Raw genomic sequence first — 22759 nt, forward strand, 5'->3', positions numbered from 1 at the left:
AGAAATTCAGTTTTTGTGCACATAGGATACAACTAGACCAAAAATATGAGCCAAGTTTTTGATGTCTATCTTATTTTATGGCAACACTAAAAACTGCATCCACATGAAAACCAATAAGAGTAAAAGAAAATGAGTTGAATAGAAGAAAAAGTTCAAATTTATCGATTTGTGAATTGAAGAAAACTTTCAAATTGAGTTGGATACACATAATTCTTAAGTTTGTTTATTGCAATCTTGTTTTAGTTGTAATTATTGTGCTTTCATTTTTTAAATTAATACAAATACACTTTATTTGTCGATTTTGGAAATGAATCCATTCTACAACGTTTAATAAACATGGACTCGGACTTCTATCAAGTGAAGCTCTTGTCACTTTGCAAAGCTACACTACAAAGAGTATGAAAATTAATAATCAATACAAATAAAAATAAATAAACACAAGGAAACCAAAAAAATAGAAGCTGTTAATTAATTAAAAAAAATGATACTGGAAAGAAAACATTTACAGCCCCTTTAAGTAAATCTCGGTTTGTTGGATCCAATGATCTCATTTCCACCATTATATAACCAGAAAACATACATACATTATAACATTAATCTATCTTATTAAAACAGAAACATTCTGTTGGACCTAACATTTATTTTGTAAGTTTTTAAATTAAATACACCTTTATACTTTATAGTTAAACCTACATTAAATCACTAATGTTCTTTTCTTTATACTACTATCCATGTTTCCAAACAATATACTTATTTCTTTATACTACTATCAATGTTTCCAAACAATATATTTTTATACTACTATCAATGTTTCCAAACAATACAATAATTAATCTTAGTTATTTTATATATATCATTTTCTCTTTAAAATTTTGTAGAAACGTTATAATTTCATAAATTGCAAAATAATGAACTTTAAAATTTGGATTATAAGATTACAAATTATGAAACTATTACAATTTAAATCCAATTAGATTACATATCGGTCATCCATCAGTTCAATCGGTTAGTCTCGGGTTTTAGTGATTTTTTTTTAATATGTATTTTAAAAACCTAAATTGAATTGTCAGATCTCCGGATTAACCGGTATAATCACAATCGGGTTGAATTTAAAAACACTGATTTAAATGCAAAAATATTTTAAATACACACTCTTTAAAAATTACCAAAATATTTGTTAAATTATTAGTGAAATTTTTCATCGTAAAATATTCCGCGCTTCCAAAGCGCGGGTCAAAATCTAGTTCAACTTAAGTAGAACACAACCAAATAATAATGATTCAGTATTTAAATCATACCTCACGCTGAATCACACATTTCAAGACGTATTATGACAAATTCTTCCATAGTCAAAAATTTCCGAGCTACTAACTTGATGATCAATATTTTGACCCTCAATATAATGTTCAACAAATTCACTCTGCAAAAAGAAAAATTTGCAGTTAAAAGAAACTGAAAACTAACAACATCTGACATGAGTAGGTAAATAACTTTGATTAAAAAACGATATAAAAACTTAAAAATATTCATTAAAAAAGAAAGTAAACAATAAAGAAAATACGTAACTTCCTATTCGTTCCGGACTTCTCCACAAGTAAATGTTTTGACGTCTAGAGGAAACTGTATATAAAGACACTTCAATTGAGTGTAGTTCAAGTCGCATAATATCCAAAGAGACTTTGAAATATCCAGAAAATCCCCTTTTCACCATGGCTATTCTTGCAGTGTGCAATTAACTCTCGATTCTACACTAGCAAAGAAAATAGAGTGTTAATTAGCTCTACAGTAAACTTTCTGCAACATAGTAAAATGCATAGTTGTTAGTTACAAATGATTCAGATCTATAAAATCACCAATGCTAACAAGTATTGGTTGTGATTGCAAGTAGTGAACCATCTTGTGGACAACTGTGAACACTCTAACGTCATTTAATATGCGATATAGTTTGAAATCACTCTTAAAGGGAAGTAGTCCAGTATCGCATCCAATATTCCTAATTTTCGATAATTGGAACTTTGTAGAGTGTTATAGTAAATATATGTTTTAGCTTATATCTATTAACCATTTTAAGGTAAAATATATAAAATTTTAGATTAGAAAACTCCAACCCAACACTATTATCTCATACTTATAATCTATTAAACATATTAAAGGTAAAATATATAAATTTTAGATTACCAAACCCAACACTACTATCTCATACTTATGGCTGTTACTATTAGAGGTAGTAATATGAATATCATGTAAGTAGATCTCAGTTCTGATTCGAAAACTGATTACCTTTTCACTTCTATAATTCAATAAATTCTTAAGCAAACAAAAAGAAGATTAAAATAAATAATTTGGAAAATATAATCAAAATATAGTAAAAACAAGATTACCTTTTGTACATTGTAAGTCAAAACAGTTGTTCGACGCGTGGCATTTATGATCTTTGTATAAATATCTTATTATCAAAACTATTCGTAAGATAATGGAGTATTGAAAAAGTGACGCTATTAAAAGAAAAAAAGAAAAAAGCTATGTTAAAAGCACATTCTATCATGAAGCAGAGACAGCTTATATGTTTACACAGAGAACAATGCGGTCAAGTTCCACTTTTCTTGGGTCATAAGTTCATAACTAATACATATACTATATGATTATAATTGCAACTTAGCATAGTATCGAGATTTACGGAATGTCACATTCTGAGTTTCTCTGTCATAAAAAGTCACATTATTATACACACACTTTTTGGGTGGTTGTATACCTTTTTGCCCTTATAGAAGACAAATGAATAATTTCATTAGGATTGGGATTTTTCTGGATTGAGTTTTGAATTTCAAAATAGATCACGTGAGTTTAGGTGACGAAACCGAGGTGAAAAATAAATTTGGTTATTTATTTCCTGCAACACAAAAGGAAAGTGAAAGGTTAATTTTTTATTTACGAGGTTCACTTTTCATAGCGACGACGGCCACCGGTTGAGAGATCCGTAATCAGAGCCGAGGAAAGTCCGTTGAAAACGAGAGACGACGGTGAAATGACAACGAGACAGAGACGGCCGTGATTTGTGTTGTTCTTAACGAAGGTGGATACACTCCCTAAGCAAACGAGGACGCGGCGGTTGCGACGCAGCTGAAGAGTGATCTGAAAAGTAGAGGAAAAGGCATAAATAGTGGAGAGAGATTTGGAGCAATCAGAGCTTGGGAGCAGCAGAATCCAGCCTATTTCATATGCTTCTTCCAGATGTAGCAGATCGAATCTGATGCCGGGAGTGAGAAGCTCTGGGGAGCAGTCTGAAAGAACCGCCGCGAAGCACATCATGTGAGCGTCTTGTTTCTTCATGTCCCAATCACCAACCAAAAAGTTATCATGGCCCATTTGAGGGTTATACAAATCCATTGTTTGTTTTTAGTTTCAACAGTGGGGTGACCTCGTCTCTGCATCACCATCTTTGTGCTATAACTTTGGACAATGAGAGACCATTGTTTCCTAGTCTCAGCCCACTAGCCTTGGTGAACAAACATAGAAACTACTCATTAAAAACAAAGCTATTAAAGGAGCTTCATTATCAATGAACATCTCATAGTCGTATGGAATCTGGTGTAGACGTAATTTTGATCTCGAGGAATCATTGACGAATTGGCCGGAGCTTACTATGCATTTTGTTGGATTTAGAATGAAAAAGTTAACAAACAAAATATGCTCTACACATGTACGATGGAATTTGATGTACACCTGTACGATGTATTTTTGATATACACATGTACGATGTAGTTTTGATATACAGAAACCAGGTGTAGATCTTTTGAATCTATTAGAGTTCAAATGATGTAGATCTTTTGTTGGACATTTTGGTTTGTCTAGAAACCAAGGTTTTCACTAGAGCACCCTAACACATAATTATCGATGTGGAATATGTCGTTTTACCATTGTCCATATGTACATCTTTTAACATTGGTCATATTGTGCTTGTGTACACCTCGAAGAAACATTTTCATGTTGATATCGGTTGTGGCATGTGTACGTACATCTAAACACGACCATGTGGATAGCATTACATGGCTGTACATGTGGATAATATGGTATAAATGCACACGTGGATAGTTCTTGTTAATTTATATGTTCTAAAATTTCGAAACATGAGTAATATAATTAACACCATAGAAGTAATAACCCACTGAAATCTCTAAAGCTGTTCACTAGAATCACATACTAATAAATCAAATAACAGATATGATTAGACATATCCACTTGAAAACTACACTTAATATCAGATTAACATTAAAAACAGAGCTGAAACTAAATTATATCAGAGTTGGTGGTGAAGCTGAAAGCTCAGACTGTAGAGAAGTAGACAGCCCATGAGCGGACAAATAGATAGCAGACCAGAGGGTGATGGTGTCCGAGTCTTGAAAGACATTCCATTTCCAAGCAATTAACATCTTCAAACACTCATATGAATATCATTACTCTTTTTAGGCACTGCAATATAAATCAGCAGCAAGACCTGCCCAAAGAGGTCACACGTACAACACTTCAGACAATAACACTGAACTTACTAACATGCAAAAAAGTAAGCTAGCCATGTGGATACAAAGAATGCGTACATGTGGATACTTGTGATGTACATAAATTGAAAACTGAAAATGGGAGAAAGTCATGTAATACAGAAATATAAAACTGTTGATACACAATATTCTTAACCAAAGTTAATCTGAATGATAACCTGGAAAAGTCAAAAATTATAATACATAAATAATTTGAGAGAAATCCAAAACAAGTTGAATTTGACCTTTTCTTCGCTGTAACTGCATTTTCTCTGCTGTAAGTGTGAAAAAAACATAAGAAAAAAGTACAAGGTGAGTCAAACAAAGAAAAAAAGATCACACCTTTAAATCCTCGATGAAACCTGTCAAAATGCAGGCTCACACCACAAAAGAAGCTCAATTACTAACTCATTGCTCTTGGTAGGGATTTTAGTGTCTTCCAATATGTGGGAACCGAGTTTAGGATAAGCCGTTCCTAAGCTAAACTTAGATTTCTTGCCTTCTTCTTTGACTTTAGGAAGATTCCAATTCCATGAAACTTCTAAGCTAGTCTCATAACACCTGCCACAAAACAAGCAATCTCATGATATAATCGAGATAGACAAGCACAAGACCAATCAACCATTAAATTGAAATTGTTTCCTGTGTAGAATCTTAACCGATAGAAGAGATGTGCTTGCACCACCGGAGTGTTGTGTTAAATATCAGTCAATGAAACTGAACCGGAGCCGTGCACCACCACCAACGACACCGTCCACACCGAAGCCGTTAGCCGCAAACACCAGAAGTGAAGCATCTGTTCTTGAGATCGAGAATTACTAGCGTTAGCCAAACCAATTTTTTGTTTAATGCAACAGCCAAACCAGTTATTATCTCTTCTACTTATCATAGATTCTTCATCGGCATATCTACCTGTTTGTACACACAGTAGAAATAAATTAAGAATTGAAAGGTAGATAGAAAAAGTCAGAAAAAATTGACAGATATCTTGGTACTGTACTTGCAGCCGAGTTCATGTCCGCAGAGTATTATTATTTCAAAAGGAAATCAGCTTCAAGTTCTGAAGCTTTGAATCTTCTCCGGACCGCTTGAAGTTCTTGCCACCGGCTTCTCAGAAAAAAACTGTCTTTTCAAATTTTTTTTGCTTAAACAAAGATCAAGTACAAGTTTTCTTCAATTATACGGTGAAGATCCAAACCAAAGAAAAAAATAAATCTGGAAATCGAATGATGAAGACGAAGCTTAAGTCAAATTATATTTTTTAGGTATATGATAGAAAGAAGAAGGATAATAAGGAGATTTTATATGTGGACAGCTGTGTAAAGAACAAGAAAAAGTGTGAGAAAGTGTCTGAGTAGCGTAATGTGACTTAGAATGTTATTTATTTTGAGAAAGTGACCTTGAATGTAATATTTTCTAGTATCTAGTACATATGGTTATGAATAGAAATTAAAAACAGGAATTAAAACCAAATCTAACCATTAAAGAAAACTTGGATTCTACTGGGTAGACAAGTGCCCTTGAATCCTTCCTCGTATACCTCCCTTTGGTCAATCATATCTATACCTTCCAAACATAGGTTAATTACACTTATGCCCTCTTTCCCGCCGTTATTAACCGTTTCTAAGCTCGTTTGAAAAACCTCTTTCACCCACTCTTCGAACAAACTGTTGGCACAAAACCCACACCCTTTGTATAACTTCTCGATCAAATCCGCATCGACGGTGAACCTGAATCTCTCTTCCTGTTTCCCAAGGATCTCCTTGCACGAGTCTTTGATCTTAACCGTGAAAAGTTCAGTTATATCTTCATTTGACAAAACTGTGAAATCAAACTGGTTCTTGATTGAATCGAGAAGACGTTCTTGAAACCCGCTTGAGATTTGAGTGACCGGTTTAGCTTCTTCTTCTTCTTCGGCATTAACTCTTAAGTTGAGGTCTAGAGCATTTGATCCCAAGCTCAGCTGCCTTGAGAACTCATTCTTGATGTTGCTTGTTTCGCAAGCCACATCATCCTCTTGGATTTTCGGATTCTTCCTCTTAATCATAGTAGCTGCAGATTCTGGTTTCCTCTTGTGGCTAACCAAACTAGAGCTTGATTTCTTACACTTCAACATCATCGGTATGACAACATGTTCGTTCTCAACACATTCATCATCTTCTCTCGTCAAAAGAAAGATCATTTGACTCCTCTTCCCTTGAGAAACATCCAAATCTCCAGCCTCGAATCGATCAACGAGGAGTTTACTGAACCGATCATCAGCTAAATCAACATTCTCTATCAAAACAAGAACCTCTTCTCGGTCCTTCAACGCCTTCTCCAGCTCCTCGCAAGCTTCACTTGCCTTGGATGTTCTCAGATTAATCTTGAGCATGTTATCGACTGACCCGAAAAGAGAAGTTGTGATCGTAAGAGCCAATCTTCTTTTCGCAGTCACGTCGTTCCCCGAAACCAGCATCCAAACATCTCTCCTCTTTAAAGATTCTTCCATTGCTTCAACGACTGAAGGAAGAACTTGACTTTGCCATGGAATGTTCTCGTGAAGCTTCTCTGATAATTGTCTCATTGTAATATCTCTCTCTGGTTCTTCTTCTTCTTCTTCTTCATCAGAGTTCTCTAAATCAGATGGAAATGGAGAATGACCGAGTGCAAGAGTAATCTTGGTTTCCACACCTTCATCATTGCTAATCTTGAACCCATCTAAACTCATCAGTTTATCGGTTAGGTTCTTCTTTAGACATTCTTGATGATTACTCCCGAAACTAAACTCGATAGTACACGAGTTCTGTCGTCTGAACTTAGCCACAGAACTAGATGCACGCGAGTCCACAAAGGAAATGGTGGCTGTGGACTCCTCTAAAACAGAGCTGCTCTGTTTCTTGTGGTGAATAGCTTGACAGAACCGGTTCCATTTCTTCTTCAGTCCACTCAATTCATCCTGAAACTTAAACACACAAAAAGAAAGACCGGTTCAAGTAACAGAAGAACACCACGAGAACAAAGAATGATCATTAATCAACAGACATTATACCTTTTTGTTAATGTTGTTGGCATCACCGTGAGGTTGCAGCCACGGAGGTAAGATTTTGTGTTGAGCTGAAATAAAAGCTTTCGCTTCTTTCTCATAGTTAAAAGCACATTCTCCACAAAAATTGAGTTTATCTTCTTCCTCTTCTTCTTCTTCCTTAACTCTAAAAGGCTTCATCTCCATCACTTGAGGAGCCATCTCATAACTCTCACCACTGAAACATCAAGAAGTTTAGTATCAATATCTAAGTTGGTGCTCAATGATCAGAAAAGAATAAGAAGAAGAAGAGAGGAACCTTGCAGCATGGAGGGCTAGTGAAAGTCCTCCTAAAGGAACTGAAACAGCTTGAAGAGCCCATTGAACATCAAGTGGGGGTTGCTTCATTTGACATCTCATGTATGTTTGGTAAGAAGCTGTCCCCAAGAGCCAAACTTTAGCTCCTGAGTTGCTATAATCAAAAACCAACCTCCCTATCTCCTCCACTAGATGATCAGCTGCGCTGTAATGCGATGAAGATGCACTCTTAGGACCGCTCCACACTGCCCAATGCAAATCTCCAAGACATACAATCACACCTTTACAGCCCCAAGATGTGAAAGAATCAATCTTCCTCTTCAGCTCTCTAACTTGTCCATCTATGTCCTCTTTCTTCATATAATTCAACCCAACTTGAGAAAACTGAAACTTGATGAAATGGGTTTGCTTTAAATCATCTGGAACTTCTCCTCTCTCAACTCTCCCCATGAGTTTTGAAACCACTCCTTCTGTTAGAGACACAGAGTCTCCAACTATGACTGTGTTCCTGTTGTTTCTGTTCTTCTTCCCTAGAAGCACTTCAATGACAGGGTTTGCGTCTTCTCTAGCTTGATCTTGAGTAGAGATCTTTCCTTTAGGGAAATGAAAAAATAGGTTCTGCTCAAAGGAGTGATGATGAGAGTTCAAGAACTTACTAGGGTTAGGGCTTAAAGTCCCTCCTCCTTGATTGTTATCACTAGAAGTAGGTGAGCAAGGTGAAGAGAATACACCAACAGAGGAAGGAGAGCCGTAGAAAACAGGGGAAACAACAGAGGAATCATCTTCAATGTTACTCTTCACGGACACGCTAGAGAGTCCAGCTTCTCTCATCACTCTGCTCACACTAGGATCATCAAGAATCGACACAACGAGCTGGTCCAGCTCGACTTTAACCGCCAAGAACGGTTGGTTTTGCTGGCTCTGCTGCTGCTGCTGCTGCTCCACACACCCTCTCCTCTGATGAGCCTGTGCTCTCTTCAGTGCTGCGACCAAGGCGTTGGAGAGAGACGGCTGAGTCTGAAACAGAGGGTTTCCATTGGTGGGAAGCCTGTTGAGGGCAACGTTGAAACAGAGCTCGAGAGCTCGGCAATGGAGAGAAGGGTGTGCTATGTGACGACCAAGGGATGTGAGAGGATGAGATTTGAGACATGCCCTTCGAAAAAGATTTGATCTTGTGGAAGTTAAAAGTGTGGAAGCGACGTGAAGAGGAGTGACCTGAGAATGGCCTCTTCTTCTTGCTAAGGTTAGAGATTGCTTCAAAACTGAAGCAGCCTCTGGTGTTAGCGTCTGGTGCACGGTATAAGCCCCTGTAGGCATCACAAAACCACCCCCAAAAAAAAAATTGAGACGTTGAAGTTTTTTTTTAACGTAAAGGAAGAGAAGCAAACTTAGTGTGATAAGGATATGGTTTAGTATGAAAGAAGTATCGAATAGATGAGGAGGGGAGGGAGCAAGTTATGGTTTTATATTGTTGGTTGGTTTCATACTTTTGATGTTGTTTTTTCTTTAATAAATTATACCCTCCTTTCGCTTTCGTCTTTTGAATAAGAAAACAGCTTTCCGAAGCTTTTTTGAATTTCTCACTTCCTTCAAGCTTCGTTTCCCTCCACAGGTTCAAGTTAAAAAAAAATATTGAACTATATTAAAGATCATTGATGTATACATATGAATATTGAGAGCCGGGTTAATAATAGCGCAAGTACCAGTGCAATGCTGCAATTTTTAAAGTGTTGTTATACTTTTTATACTTACTAATAACATTATCATATAACAGAATTTAGGGAATTCAACAAGTTGTTTATTTCAATTTTTGAATAAAAATCTTTTGGGTTTACCATAAAACAAATTCTTTAGATGAACCATTTATATTATTGTAGTATAGATACACTCATCTATAATTCATGTGATAATATATTTGAAAAGTCAACAGCAACCAAAATTTTATTATGATAGGCCAAGTTACGAGATATGAGCTATCCAACAAGATTAAATCACAAGGTTATACTCTTTAAGGTCAACTGACCTTTCATTATGAGCGTAATAGTACCATACAAAAGAAAGAAGCCTCTTCAAAAAAACATATGAAAGAAAGAGTCATCTTTAGGCTTTTTTTTTTACTTAGTTTCTCTCAAGTCTCGATCTTCCTAAAACCACAGAGCTCAAAGAGCGTAACCACAAAGAAAAGAAAAAGATAATGATAAAGAGAAGCGAAAGTAAATATGCAACATATTTTAATGTATATAAACAAAAACATATTATACAGAAATTGAGGTGGTGTCACTGTCTTTGAGGATGATTTTTGAAGAGAGACAGAATTTCATTCCTCAAGCGGTCAAGCCACCCAAAAAGAACCAATCTGTCTCCTGTCTTTCAATTTTGAAAGCAATATCTTCTCTCTCTCTCTTTCTCTAAGCACATAATTTTACAATAAGTATCATTCTACTTTTTTTATTACACAAAAATATCAATTTACGATTTCAATGTAAATTATACTTATTTTCATCTAAAAATTAATTGCAAACTGTATTAGTTTTATAAATAATTTTATTTATCTTAAATAGTACCTTTTCTTATTATTTTAAGTGGTGTTTAGAGATTTTAATTTTGTTTCATAATGAATGATGTTCTTACGATTCTAGATAATATTTAATGTCAGATTTATGACCAGTTACAAAATATTGCATCTTTTTTTATTTGTTGAATTAGTTGTATTTTATATTATCAAAGTAAATTGCATAAAAATTGTATTTTCTTAATCTTTTTACAAAAACTTTAAACATCTCTTAAAATAATACATAGAGAGAACTAGTGTTTAATTATTTTGATTTTGTTTCAAAATAAGTGATATTCTCGTAATTCTAAATGAAATTTAATATCACTTGGAATTTTTGACCAATTATAAAATATTACATCTTTTTTTTATTGGTTGAATTAATTTTATTTAATATTATTTTATGTAACCAAAGCAAATTACATAAAAGCTTTTATTTTTTTGTATTTGTGCAAAAAACTTTAAATATTTTTAAAATGATACAGAGGAAATAATAACTTACATGTATTTCCGTCACTTTCTTAATATGTATGAAAAATGTTAAAATGACTCTTATTTAGAAATGGGGGGGGGGGGGGGGGTATATTATTATGTGATATGTGGGTATATTTGTCTAACCTAATATATGTTTCTTGCGTATAAAATGATAATAAATTATAATTTGAGTAAACTATATTATATAAACTTTCATATTTGTTTATGTCAATCTATTTCTAGTAGTATAATTTACCTAATATCCAAAATTCTTATTTTTCTCTAAACCGTATTATTAGTTCATTGTTAAATGTTTTTTTCTTGCAACACATAATATATCACGACATGACAAGTAATGTTAATTATGCCACCACAATGTTATGGAATTACTAGAGAATTTTAGGTCTGTGTATGTATATATTTATATCACGACATCACATAAATACATAGTAACGGGATATAAATTGCGATTATGCGTATTTGTTTGATTTATAAAACTAAAGTCCTACAATATTGCAGTATCATTTTCCGGGTACCAATAATACCCTAACCTATAGTATAGTATAGGTTCCGTTCCAAGTATATCTTTGAACTCTTCCAGTCATATTTTTTGGATCTTAAGTTTTGTCCTAGCTAATGTAAAGATTTTCACACAAGAGAGCCTCGGTGAGAATTGACTCTCCCAGGCACGACTCCCTAGACAAACTTTTGGACGTCTCTAACGTTCAAAAGAAGTGATAGCGACCTATCACTAGTTACCTTTTTCGGCAAAGAACCTCCGGTCCGTCGTGTGCTGCGCGCTGGAAGCCCTACTTTCTTACCGAAAGTAGCATCCTCCAAGCAAGTTTCATCCAGATCTCATCTTCAACTTTCATCTTTCACAACAATTCTTCACCTTCAAGCTACGGTTGAGACTGCGAAGAAGAGTTTTTTTAGCACAGTTTCATCACCTCCGACACTCCAACTCCACAAATCCTCTCCATCTGCACAACAACATGGCCAGACGATTCACAGAGGAAGAAAAAGGAAAAGGAAGGTTGTGTGAAGCTAAAGGAACCAACCTCAGGAGAATCAAAGCACCAAGTGTAGATAACTCGGTGCTGATAAAGGAGAACGCTTTGACTCTCATTGGAAGAACGACTAACCCAAAGGAACAGAACATATGGGATCTCATCACGGCTCTACCTCGCAAATGGCAAATTCAAGGTAAAACAACTGGCTCAGACTTGGGAAAAGGATGTTTCCAGTTCAGGTTTGAGAAAGAAGAGGACCTGCAGCAAGTTCTGGACAACAGACCATACCAGTTCGCCTACTGGATGGTCATCCTGCAGAAATGGGAACCGGTGATCTCAAACTCGTTTCCCTCACAGATCCCTTTCTGGATTCGCATAAAAGGACTTCCTCTCCACTTTTGGTATGATGAAATGGTCTACAACATCGGGAAGGACCTAGGGAGAGTGCTCAACCATGAACTGACCAAGACGACAGCAAGAGTTAAGGTCCTCCTAAACGGTCTAAAACCTCTAACCAAGGAAGCTATTGTCGAATACGACACTGGAGAGGAGAGCATCATTTACCTTGAATACGAGAGACTGGAGAACCACTGCTCTAACTGCTACTCCCTACTTCATCGCAAAAGAGATTGCACAGTCCTTCCTGCAGACAGTTTTAACGGAGAAGAGAATTCAAATCTGCACAAAAAATCGGCGAACAAGAAGGATGAATTTCTCGAACAGCCAACCTCCTACCGTAACGAGCACCCTCTCAGAGCTGACAGATACAACCAACTCGAAGGTTTCAACCGCAACAAAGGGGTGCCGCAAAATACGGAGATAAAAGACCACGCTGATAACTTCCATGAGAGATTTGATCGACATGGGAACAGTTTTGGAGCCAGGATAGCTACCAAACAAACAAGGGTTCCACCACCGCTGAAGAGTAGGGAGGAAGGAAAGGACTCCCGTATATGGGGAAGAAGTTCCACAGGAACGGAAACAGAACCTATCAACATCTCACCATCATACACGCAGAAGAGGATGCCAGTGAGAAACAGAGAAATACAGGGCAGATCTCTATTCTCACAAAGAGGGCTTACGGAATGGAGAAGAAAGCCAATCACTTCGGTCCCAAATTTAGCCCTAGAACCTGCACAATCTCCGACGGTGCCCCCGCTTCTTTCATCACCTACTGCACTAATACAAGGGGATCAAAACATATCAAGGGAGAAGTCTGAAAAGCAAATTCTGGACGTACTAAATGAAGCAACTATGCAATACCTCAACTGCTCAGATCCAACAGAAGCTGCTGCAAGAAGACAGAGGGTTATGGCAGGTGACGCCAGGGGAGAAACAGAAAACAGAGTGAATAGCCTTCTGAGAGGAATGGGTTTCCCTGCTGAGACGGGGGAGGCATCACAAGGTCAGCAGAACTCTACTAATTCACAGAGAGCACAAGTTATGCAAGAGCTGCAAGAAGTCACGCAACAGTATCTTAGCTGCGCCGATCCTGTAGAGGCGGCAGCCAGAAGGCAAAGAGTTCTGGAAGGAGATGCGACTGGGCTGCTAGAAAGAACTGCAGATTCTATACTTTTGGCCACCTCTCAAAGACGCCCTCTCTCACCCTGGAAACTTGGTATAAAATCGGTTAGCCCACCGGGGATTGACTTCGAGACGGCAATGCAACCATCAGACATTGAAGTAACCCCTCCACCAGAAAGGAGATCCCTTGAGGACCAATGTGATGAGACCCCTCCTACTGAGAGCAAAGAGCAGAGCCTCGAAGGAAGAAATGCCCCTGCAAAACTAAGATCCATCGTCGTTAGTCCTCTGAATGCGCTAAATGAAGAAGCAGAGACTACAATGCCGCAAATGGTGGTGGCGCCTGAGAATAACATTTCACAAAGGGACCCAGAAAAGAAAAAGAAAGCAAAAACATCCTACACAGCAAGATTACGATCACCTAGTCTCACACCAAACATCCTCAGAGGAGCTAGCTCAAAGAAGAGAAAACTCTCACAAATACAAAACTCACCGAGTGATGGAAAGAGGAGACTGACGGGAGAGCAATCAAGAGGCCACAAGATAACAGGAGCAAACAAGCGAACTCTACATCCAGACTCTGGTACCTCAATGGACACGAACAGACCTGCTATTCAACTAATTCCTGCAAGCAAGAAGAAGGATCAGATAAAGCAAGCCTCAACAAGCCACCCAACCTCAATAAGTCAACAAGTTTCTTCCAGTCAAAGAGAAGAAAATACTTATCTGAGAAGGAACCCAACCACTCAAGGGAGAAACGATTCGGTACATATCCCACCAGTGCCTCAACGCTCTGTGACTACTAAGAGAAACCCGGATTTTCGGGTCTCTCCACACCAGGTTCCTTAGTAATTGCGAGCTGGAACTGTTGCGGTTTGGGGAATCCCGCAACAGTCCAGAGATTGAAGGAGATCAACAAAAAGAACTCTCCTGATATCTTGTTCCTTTGCGAAACAAAAAACCCCACGGATATGGTCAGGAAGGAGCTTCAATGGTTTAACTCAGACAACTTCATCGACGTCCCCCCTCAAACCCCGGGTAGTGGAGGGCTTTACCTGACATGGAGACAAGACATTGACGTAAGGGTCATGTCATCTACAAAGAACTTCATTGACACTATGATCACCTACAAAGGAAAATCCTTTCATGCAACCTTCATCTATGGGGAACCTGATCACACAAAGCGCCTAGAAGTCTGGACTGAAATCTCAAGACTACAAACAAACCCTGAAGAACCGTGGTTCCTAACGGGGGATTTTAATGAGATTGTCGACAATAGCGAGAAATGTGGAGGAGTGGTAAGGGCTGAAGGGACTTTTGTTGCTTTCAGATCATTCCTATCTAGCAACGGCCTTTTCGACCTAAAATATTCTGGACCGTTTCTATCATGGAGAGGACAGAGGAACTCACATTTAGTCAGATGTCGTTTGGACAGAGCAATCAGCAACAGTGAATGGACTGAGCTCTTCCCAGCTTGCAGGAGCCAATATCTAAAATTTGAAGGCTCTGACCATAGGCCCCTCCTGTCATTCCTGGACACCACAAAGAAACGGGGAAACAAAATCTTTAGATTCGACAGGCGTTTAAAAGACAATCCAGAGATCAAACAACTTATCTACGATGTCTGGAATGGAGATGGAAACCTCCCAGTGGATGAGAGACTTACTAAATGTAGAAAGGCCATCTGTCTATGGAGCAAGAAGCACCACGAAGATAGCAGCAAAACACAGGAGGCTCTAAAGCAAAGGCTCGAAAAAGCTATGTCAGCACCGATATCAGATGATGGCCTCATTAGTGAAATCAACAAGAATCTCCTCCACCTCTACAAAGCCGAAGAAGAGTTCTGGAAACAAAGAAGCAGAATACTTTGGTTAACTCTAGGAGATTCAAACACAGGCTTTTTTCATGCCTCCACAAAAGGGAGAAAAGCAAAAAATAGGATGTCTGTTATTGAAAACGACGAAGGAGTACCTTTCTACGATGAAGAACAAATCTCTGAGGTTATCAGCAGCTACTACTCCTCTCTGTTCACATCCTCCCGTTTTGATGGAACAGGAACGGTCGATAAAGCCCTAAAACCCTGTGTTTCAAGAGAACAAAATGAGCAGCTGACATCTATTCCATCTGTAGAAGAGATAAAAGCAGCTACCTTTGCTATTCATCCCGATAAAGCACCGGGACCAGATGGCTTCTCAGCTTGCTTCTTCCAAGCAAACTGGGATACAGTGGGACCGGCTGTAGTGGAGGAGATCCGAGACTTCTTTGTAACAGGACACCTCGCACAACAAGTAAACAAAACGGTAGTCAGACTGATCCCTAAGACTACTACAGCAAAAAGAGTGGAGGACTACAGGCCGATAGCACTATGCAACGTCTACTATAAGATAATTTCAAAAATCCTAGCCTTAAGACTAAAACCGGTTCTTGCCAACATTATCTCAGAGAATCAATCAGCCTTCATTCCGGGGAGAGCTATAGCGGATAACGTTCTAATTACTCATGAGGTTCTACACTTTCTCAAGATCTCAAAAGCCCAAAAGAAGTGCACAATGGCTGTGAAAACAGATATGTCTAAGGCCTATGATCGAGTAGAGTGGGATTTCGTATCAACAGTGCTAAAGAAGCTAGGTTTTGCAGAAAGATGGGTTAATTGGATCATGCAATGCATCACTACAGTCCATTACTCCTATCTAGTGAATGACTCAGTGTATGGGAGTGTACAACCTTACAGAGGAATACGGCAAGGAGATCCACTGTCGCCGTATATCTTCATTCTTTGTGGGGAGGTTTTGACAGGCTTGTGTCGAAACGCGGCGAGGGATGGAACTCTCCAAGGTATCAGAGTTGCAACAGCTAGTCCACGAGTCAACCACCTCCTATTTGCGGACGACACGATGTTTTTCTGCCAAGCAAACAAAAGAAGCTGTGAAAAATTAGTCAAAATCCTCACAGAATATGGGAGAACTTCAGGGCAGAAAATAAACAAAGCGAAATCTTCCATTACCTTCTCCTCAAAAGCCCCTCCGGAGGTGCAAGCTGCAGCAAAGACAATTTTAGGGATCCAGAAGGTGGGAGGTTTAGGCAAATATCTTGGACTGCCTGAACATTTTGGAAGAAGGAAGCGAGATCTATTCACCTCAATCGTCGACCGCATTAGGCAGCGATCTCTGAGTTGGACAACCAGATTCCTCAGCAGAGCAGGGAAGCTAACTTTACTGAAAGCAGTCCTAGCTGCAATCCCCACATACACGATGAGCTGCTTCCAAATCCCTGTAAGCCTCTGCAACCGTATACAATCAGTGTTAACAAGATTCTGGTGGGATGGGAATGATGGGAAGAGGAAAATGTGCTGGGTTTCTTGGGATAGAATGACAGCTCCTAAAGCACTAGGGGGTTTGGGTCTACGAGATATTCAACTTTTCAACCAGGCTTTACTAGCTAAGATAGCTTGGAGAATTATCACGGTACCGGATTGTCTCCTAGCTAGAGTTCTGAAAGGGAAATATTGCCAAAGAACATGCTTCTTAGACGCAAACCTACCGAGCACCTGCTCACATGGGTGGAGGAGTATACTACATGGGAGAGACCTCCTAAAGGAGAACCTAGGAAAGGCTATCGGGAACGGGCAAACGACAAAGGTATGGAAGGAGTCCTGGGTTTCTCTAGACTCTGACACAAAGCCCTATGGACCCTACAAGGAGGAGCACATGGATCTTATGGTCTCTGATCTCCTAACTACCGATATGCAATGGAACAAAGTAAGGATAAAAGAAATCCTACCGGAGCTTACTGAACAAGTTCTCTGCCTCCAGCCAAGCAGAAGTGGAGCGGAGGATAGAGTTATCTGGCAACCCCTTCCAACTGGTGTTTACTCTACAAGGTCAGGTTACTTCTCTGCAGCAAAAAAGAACCACCATCAGACAATAAGCACAACTCTGGACTTCAATTGGGTTAAAGAGGTATGGAGAAGCGTGTGCTCACCGAAACTGCGTCTCTTCCTTTGGTCGATAATCAATGACGCTTTACCTCTCGGCGAAAACCTGAGGAAAAGAGGAATGGTATCAGCAACTCAATGCCCTAGATGCAATGCACTAGAGACGAAAATGCATATCTTCTTTACCTGTTCTTTCGCGGCGGATGTTTGGAAACTCATCCCAACAACGAGAGAGATTCATGTGGATACAGATATGGAGTTCACAGAGACCCTGATAAGGTTCAGAGGAACTATCTGTTTGCCTCCGACAGGTATCGTGGGAGCAATACTCCCATGGATTTTCTGGTCGCTATGGACCTCCCGAAACAAACTCATCTTCGAAAATAGGAGAACGACACCTGTGGAGACAGCAACCAAAGGGCTCGGTTTAGCCCTTGAATGGAACCAAGCACAAGGAAAAAAGAGTAAGGGCGAGATAGTACCAGAGATATCTCGGGATCGACATCCCAGAGCTTCAGTCTCCCTCACGAGGGATAGAACCATTGCATGCAAAACAGATGCAGCCTGGGATAAGAATCGCAAATTGGCGGGTCTTGCCTGGAACTTCTCGGGTCCAGAAATAGAGACTACAATAGGCGAATCGATCACGCAGGATTTCGTAGCTTCACCTCTCATCGCCGAAGCTTTAGCAGTGATGGCAGCACTTGGAGCGGCAAAGGATCGCGGCTTCACCTCTCTCAAGGTCTTCTCAGACAGTTTAACGCTCATCGGAGCAATCAACGGCAAGAACCAGCGCAAAGAGTTGATCGGAATCATCACCGATATCCGTTCAATCTCAACTGGTTTCATCAACCTCTCTTTTTCTTTTTTCTCTAGATCGAATAACTTTCTCTCTGATTCTCTCGCCAAAGCGGCCCTCCGTGGATCATCAAACTCTGTAATGGGCTGACTTGTTTTCTTTCTCCTGGGCTTGGCCCATAATGAATCTTTTCCGTGACAAAAAAAAAAAAAAAAAAAAAGTTTTGTCCTAGCTAATGCTTCATCTAATTGTTGGATTTACGAATTTTTTCTTGTACTAACTTGCTATTTCTCTTAAGTACTACTCAAAGTTACGATAATCCAATACGGCAATATCTAAGCTAACAAGAAAGATTGGTGGTCCTCGCTGTCCCGCGATCGGTGTCAGGATGAAAAAGCATTGCATGTTATGTAGAATGTTAAGCTTTATTGTGCGAAGCAGTTAAGTTACCACAGCTATTCATCATGCATGGTACTCAAATTATTACCATCTTTTTATCATCAGTTACTTATTTTTATACAACATGTATTCGTATTTCATAATCATTATGTTCTCTTTCCATGCAAAAGCTGTAGCTCGTACCAAATGATCTAATCATGTTCATAGTATTTCAATATTCAGTACATGTACACGAGCTAAAACAACAAGCATATGTGGTTGCTTCTTCTTAGTGGGTCTGACATAATTGCAGACTCGATTTTTTACCTTAAAATATTTATCACGAACGTTCATAGCAAACTTTAACTTAGTGACTTAAAGTGTAGATAGTCTATAAATTAAATGTTAGAAGCTGATTTGGCTGAAACCCAACTATAAACATTTATCATGAAGTTTGCTAGAAGCCAACAGCTCTTTTAAGGTGGAGAGAGGCAATTTTATTGTAAAAAATATGTGGACTATTTATAATTTCAAAAAAAAAACTAAAATTTATGGAGCAACGAATAGTGTATGATCAGTTGAGACTCAAATCTCACTGCGTTCAAAATTTACATCTTGAATGTTTATTTGGTGTAGAATCATCTCTATAATAAAATGGTTTAACAATATGTCAAATTTCATGTCCAGTTCCAGTAATGAAAATTTAAGAAAAAAATGTATATTTTCGAGATTGCTACATACTATACAATTTCCAGTACACTAGCGTGCAGATTAGTTGTTCATTATCACATAGTAAGTTTTATCTGCAGAACGATCAACAATGGTAAATCATCATTTAATGAGAAACCAGGGTTCAATAACATAGTAAGTTTTATCTGCAGAACGATCAACAATGATAAATCATCATTTAATGAGAAACCAGGGTTCAATAACCGATTCTGTATATAAACATAAAACCGATTCCAAACTACATATATTACTGCCAACTAATGTTATTTTCTTGGCAAAGGAAAGTTGTTAGAGAGAGACAAGTCGGGGACAAAGAAAGGACAATACTTAAATAAATAAAAACTAAAGCAAGTAAAAGAATAAAGGAAGGTGTGAAGGTTTTTTTTTTTTGAAAAAAAGTGTGAAGGCTATTTTGCTACTGAAATATAAGAGAATGCAAAAAATGTAAGAGGATGTGATTAAGTGATTTTGATGTGATTAAAGGTACAGCTGAAGAGGATAAAATAACAAATAAAAGCAAAAAATGAAAAAGTTATAAAAATCAAAAGAAAATGCTTATGCATATGTCTATAACAAGTCTAGCAAGTACTTTCGCTTTGGCGCTTTGCTTCATATTGCATAACTATATACTGCATGCATAAAACGATGACGTATTGACTGATCATTGCTGCCACACTCTTTCTCCGATCTATTAGTTTCTCTGATCCCAACGAGACTATTTCTCTTTATTGTTTTTCTTTTTTTCTCCTTTATAAATCTTCTTTTTATGTGAATTTAAAGTTTTTCCTAAAGAAAGTAAATCTTCCATAATTATTTAGGGGGTTAACATTTTTCGTAAGTACATAATTTGGTTTCTAGTCGAATCTTTTTTTTTTGAACAAAGTTGCACAGATTTTTTTTGGTAGAAAAGTGTAGCAACGCCTACTATATTTAGTTAAAAGATAATAATTGATAATTTGGTACCTAAGTAGTAAGTAGTAAGTCCTGGCTAATTTAATATCATATATATGTATACAAAATGAAAAAGAAAAAAAAAAGGAAAAGGAAAACGGAACAAATCATTAACGGTGATCGGTCAAAGAGGAATAATTAAGCTCTTTCTTTTTAACAAATTTCACTGTCACGCACTTTTGTATTTGTCTTTGGCTGGGCACACAGTTGAACGAATGTTTCTTTACTTCCATCACAAGACAAATAAATAATTTTGGAGTAGAAGATAAGTTCTGTAATGGTTATAATTTATACTGTCGATCAGAAAAACTTCATTTTAATCATCAGAAAAACAGTGATATGAGAAAATTAGGAAAGAAAATATCATTTTAATTTAGTCCAAAGTAGTGTACAAGCAACTGACTTGATTTGCAGCTATTTGGTTCTTTATCTGTAATTATACAAAATATATATCAGTTCAAAAAATATATATACACACTATAAGAAACTGGCTTTTCCCTATATCCCTATAGCCCCTGCACGCAAAAGAAACTCGCTTTACAAAATAAAAAGACTTTGGTTTCTCTCTCTTTTTCTTTATTAGCTCTTACGTGAAAAACTAATGGAGAGAACATAAACTGTATAACTAACTCTTCGCTTCTTCTCTAATCAGTGTTCTAACAGACTCCAATGGCATGTTTACACTTTCAAATAAATCACGAACATAAACCTGAAACGTATATAGATAGTTAATCCCATCCAAAAACTTTTATCAAGATTACATTTAATCAGTTGTGTTAATTTGAGCCATTATCGACACTTCCACAGAGTGGTATATAATACTATGTCTCGCTCTGAACATTATGGTTGTATCCAATTCCTCCATGTTACTCGTGTCATTTCAACAAGTCTGTAAAATTAATCTGTAAAATATTTTATCTATACGTATCTATATCAAAAGAGTTCAAGTGACTATATACTCAGTGGCGGATGTACATATACCAATAAGATGGCACTCGTCCCATGAAAATTTTAAATTCTTATATCTAAATTTTATCCATTCTCTCATACTAAAATTACACTTTAACTTTAGTTTTTATAATTATGTGTGATTTGCCTCTTCCAAGATTTATGCTACATCTACTGCTATATACACTTCATCTTGTTTTGTGCACTTGATTAACCTTTTTGATGTTTTCTAGGTTGTCCGCAGGTTATGACTTATGAGATCTGATTATCTGTTGTTAACTTCTTATAAAAAACTAATTTGTATCTTTGCTACGTTTACATTTACTGTAGAGTTTCTTTAGTAAACCCGCAACTTAAAGATTTTAAATGAATTTTGTTTTAATGGTAAGCATAAATGCTACACGGAACAACTGAAATTATCATCTATTTTCACAAATTTTCTTTAACACACATACAACACTAGTACAAAGTTGAATTACTGACACGGGCTAAAATCCATAACTAATTTCTTTGTGGGGGGGGGGGGGGGGGAACTTAAAATATATGCATAATGCTGTCTAATACTTGCCTAGTTTAGGCCCAATATGTTTCTTGGATATTCTGAGCCTCTGAGGTAAAGTGTGAAACTTTATATAATTGCTCCCCTATTTTTCTCGTCGTATTTTTCATTGTTAATGGCTGAGTTTAGATCGTCAAAGTTGGTTTAACCGAAATCTTTACATAAAGAGTAGGAATCTTAACGTTAGATTCAACCGAGAATAAGTTTGGATTACTCGTTTGTTTCTTCTACTAAAAATATCAGGAGATTTTTATTTTTCCAAAATATGAGCTGCAATTGTATTAAAATATAGTATCGAAGTATGGCTGATTTTAGCTCCACATAGATACGTTCTTCCAGAAATCACTCTCATTTATTGGAATCGAAATAAGTTAGAGGTGGAATATGTTCAGTGTACACTTTATTAAGTAAAAATAATTATTCCGACAACACCGGGAATGGTTAGTTGTTATTTAGACCTAATATAATTGATATCATATATTTGCAAGGTGAGTCATCCAGATTTATGAATCTTGCAAAGATAGTAGCTATACTATACTGCCTTTTACCCCAATATTTTATACTAGCCAATATTTTCTCCCAAAAAATTGATTGGTGCACATAAACATCGCATATTAAGAAGTCTTAATGAATTCATAATCAAAACCATATCAAGTCATGTCATACGCAATCCTCCGTACACGTGGTATCAACATAAATATGTTAATATATTTTTATTTAGCCAACGAATTTATTAATAATTATCATTGATCACCAAGATCATGTTGGGCCATCCAAACAATGGCTTAATTATGTTTAAGATAAAATCGTAAAGAACGAACACACAAAAAAATGTCCAAACCAAACTTTCACCAGCAATCTCTTTCATTTTGGGTCAAACACTAATCTCTCTAGGTCCCATAATCTCCTTTTTTATTAAATGTGTTTTTGATTTAACTAAACAAAGGTTTACAGAGAAACAAACAATAACTAAATACGACGAAAAGAGGGATAGAGAAAGAGGCCCAGCATGAGATAGAATGGTTGGGAAGAATAAGAAGGA

At 37.3% G+C, this 22759-nt stretch overlaps 1 protein-coding gene across 3 annotated transcripts; it reads right to left on the reverse strand.

Moving 5' to 3' along the window:
* Positions 1-4116: 4116 nt before the first annotated feature.
* LOC108840936 (protein SMAX1-LIKE 4-like) lies at positions 4117-9389 on the reverse strand. Of its 3 annotated transcripts, none has more exons than XM_057003445.1 (6): positions 7859-9389; positions 7567-7777; positions 5536-7479; positions 5195-5447; positions 4878-5096; positions 4117-4495 (listed from the first exon to the last, which is right to left on the reverse strand). In XM_057003445.1, exons 1-3 carry the CDS (start codon positions 9172-9174, stop codon positions 6010-6012), a joined length of 2997 nt encoding a protein of 998 aa, XP_056859425.1. In that variant the 5' UTR covers positions 9175-9389; the 3' UTR covers positions 4117-4495; positions 4878-5096; positions 5195-5447; positions 5536-6009. The 3 variants fall into 3 exon arrangements, with proteins under 3 accessions (XP_056859425.1, XP_056859424.1, XP_056859423.1); XM_057003444.1 differs by having other exon boundaries at positions 4117-4810; XM_057003443.1 differs by having other exon boundaries at positions 4117-5096.
* Between the last annotated feature and the right edge of the window lie 13370 nt (positions 9390-22759).

The sequence above is a fragment of the Raphanus sativus genome, chromosome 2 (assembly GCF_000801105.2).
Source record: "Raphanus sativus cultivar WK10039 chromosome 2, ASM80110v3, whole genome shotgun sequence".
Classification (NCBI taxonomy): domain Eukaryota; kingdom Viridiplantae; phylum Streptophyta; class Magnoliopsida; order Brassicales; family Brassicaceae; genus Raphanus; species Raphanus sativus.

Coding starts and splice junctions, on each gene's coding strand:
- LOC108840936 (XM_057003445.1), bottom strand. CDS start 9,174: ATGCCTACAGGGGCTTATACCGTGCACCAGACGCTAACACCAGAGGCT. Junction 7,778..7,858: donor CTAGCCCTCCATGCTGCAAG/GTTCCTCTCTTC, acceptor TTGATGTTTCAG/TGGTGAGAGTTATGAGATGG. Junction 7,480..7,566: donor CCAACAACATTAACAAAAAG/GTATAATGTCTG, acceptor TGTGTGTTTAAG/TTTCAGGATGAATTGAGTGG.